Source organism: Sardina pilchardus, chromosome 21 (genome assembly GCF_963854185.1).
Source record: "Sardina pilchardus chromosome 21, fSarPil1.1, whole genome shotgun sequence".
NCBI classification, from domain to species: domain Eukaryota; kingdom Metazoa; phylum Chordata; class Actinopteri; order Clupeiformes; family Clupeidae; genus Sardina; species Sardina pilchardus.
The window spans coordinates 11,043,087-11,045,586 of record NC_085014.1 but is presented as its reverse complement, the minus strand read 5'-3'; the positions used below and the strand labels follow the sequence as shown (position 1 = coordinate 11,045,586).

Genomic DNA, 2,500 nt, shown 5'->3' with positions numbered 1-2,500 from the left:
CAGACGAGCAACACACGCAACATGTCGTGTTTGTTCACCCTCCATCTCACCTCTATATCATCTCAAACATCATCTAGAATCTCTCTCTGGCAGTTAAGTGTAATATAGTTTAGCACCTGGTGAAATAGAATCCTTAAATGGTATGAGAAAGAGATCAACAAAATGATTTGGCACCGTCTACACTAGAAACATAATGCATATTTTTCCAGACTGCTAAAATGCTCACGTGTGAAATGACTCAAATCACAGTGTTGTACATTTCAGACATTCAAGCATACTGTATGTACATTCTCTCTCTCTCTCTCTCTCTCTCTCTCTGTATCTTTATCTCTCTCTCTCTGTCTCTCTCTCTCTCTCTCTCTCTGTATCTTTATCTCTCTCTCTCTCTCTCCCTCTCTGTATCTTTATCTCTCTCTCTCTCTGTCTCTCTCTCTCTGTCTCTTTCTCTGTCTCTCTCTCACCTGTGCTTTCGGTATCTGAGGGTGGTGAGGCTCTGGTCCGGCCAGAGGGTTTGCTGTGTCGGGAGGGGCGTGGGGAGGGCGCGGGGGGCTTGCCGTGGCCGTTGTGCAGGGCGAGGGGCGCCCCTTTGGGCAGCGGCGGAGGGGTGCTCAGGTGCACCCCGTTAGTGTTGGGGTTGGCGTTGGCGTTAGCGTTAGCGACCGGCGGGGAGCGATCCTTCAGACGCCGGTGCAGTTGATCCTGAACCTTCAGGGAGGGCATCGCCATGCTGTGGCACATCAGCTCTGCACACACACACACACACACACAATCAAATATATATACAAAGATTAACACATGCAATAAAATATACACACACACGTATACACATGCTCACAGTCACACAGTCACACAGTGACACAGTGACACACACACGCACGCACGCACGCACGCACGCACGCACGCACGCACGCACGCACGCACGCACGCACGCACGCACGCACGCAGAGCAGGTAAAACAACAAACACTCTTCATCTGTCAATTCAAACACACACAAGCACCCACACTGTACAGCATACCCATGTTCCCATGCTGGCTGCACTCACCCTGCTCTGGGTAGATGGGCAGCGAGTGCATGTGGTGGATGTAGTGTGGGGGCATCTCGGGCGGGTAGATGTGCGGGTGGGGCAACAGTGCGGGGTGGGGCGGGGGGTAGTGGGACAGGTGTGGGGGAGGAGGGGGCAGGGAGGGGTGGAACTCCAACGCATGGGGCAGCAGCATCATCTTGCGCATGCCATTCTCCTCCATCACCTGCAGGGGGCAGCAGAGGCCACAGTGAGGAGACAGGAAGAGCTGCCAAGGCAACGGTCACTAACCAACAGATGAGATGAGTCATGGAGCAACACTAGGCTACTCATAAAGGAAGTTATGAAACGAACAGCTAATTCATAATAGTGTCATGAGTGAATAGTCAGTCTTCTAGCTAGCTGTTGACACTCTTGGCACCACAAAACATTAAGATAGGTCAGGCCTAAACTATGTTTTGCAGTCAGGATATGACGCTTATAGTGGTGCAATTAATAATAAAAACAACAATCATCATAATCATCATCATTATCATCAACATTACAATAACATGCATTACGTCCAGAGTGCCTTAAATGTCTCAACACACAAGGTCACTTGACAGAAACCAGAGAAACTTGGCTCATTAATTCAGCCATGAGCATTACACTTTAATTACACTTAATTAAGTTGATTTATGGGGCGGTGTAGTAGGCGCCATGCAGTAATGGGTATTGGAAAATGTGTTCATTGGTCATTTGTGCAAAAGTCGCAGTTCTGCATAGTCAACCGGGGGGGGGGGGGGGGGGGGGGTAAGTACAGAAAGAGTCGTTAGACAAACTGTACCGGAGGCATGTAGCCTGGAGGCAGGTAGATCGGGCCCACTGAGCCATTGTGGGAGAGCATAGGCATCGGAGCAGGACCTAGACAAGAGGATCACCATCATCATCACCACCATCATCATCATCATCATCATCATCATCATCATCATCATCATCAACAACTACAACAAAATCTTGATCAACAATACCTTTGCAAGTCCTACATCATCATAGTCATTGCTGGTACCAGCAAACAGAATCATCTTCAAAATATGTAGCTAATTTGTGTGTGTGTGTGTGTGTGTGTGTGTGTGTGTGTGTTCTGTAGTACCTGTAATGTATTGGATGTGGCCTCCCTCTGTGGGTATAGTAAAAGCATCCCCTGGATTCACCTGCACCAGAATCATCTGCAGACAGACAGAAAGAGAGACAGACGGGTCCATCAGACAGACAGAGAGACAGACAGGTCCGTCGTGCACATCCACACACCATAAAACACAGGTACAGCTACCAGTCAGGCATATGACCGAGGCTACCTGTTCTTGTTCATGACCATAAAGGACAGACCACTAGAAAGACAGACAGACAGACAGACTGAAAGACATAAAGACATAGGCCTACCATCAATCACACGGACAGATAAAGCAGAGAGACAGGGCTATCAGCTAGGAAGGTG

General features: G+C 48.8%; 1 protein-coding gene across 2 annotated transcripts in view; it reads right to left on the bottom strand.

Moving 5' to 3' along the window:
* Nucleotides 1-2,500, bottom strand: part of LOC134068516 (fibronectin type-III domain-containing protein 3A-like) — a 30,468-nt gene that overhangs the window by 14,131 nt on the left and 13,837 nt on the right. Inside the window, exons 3-6 of one of the 2 annotated variants that reach the window (XM_062524180.1) lie at nucleotides 2,156-2,231; nucleotides 1,850-1,926; nucleotides 1,018-1,249; nucleotides 462-743 (exon numbers count right to left, since the gene is read on the bottom strand). In XM_062524180.1, coding sequence (XP_062380164.1) covers nucleotides 462-743; nucleotides 1,018-1,249; nucleotides 1,850-1,926; nucleotides 2,156-2,231 — 667 coding nt within the window. The remainder of the gene's footprint in view (nucleotides 1-461; nucleotides 744-1,017; nucleotides 1,250-1,849; nucleotides 1,927-2,155; nucleotides 2,232-2,500) is intronic. The other variant, XM_062524181.1, reaches the window with a different exon arrangement.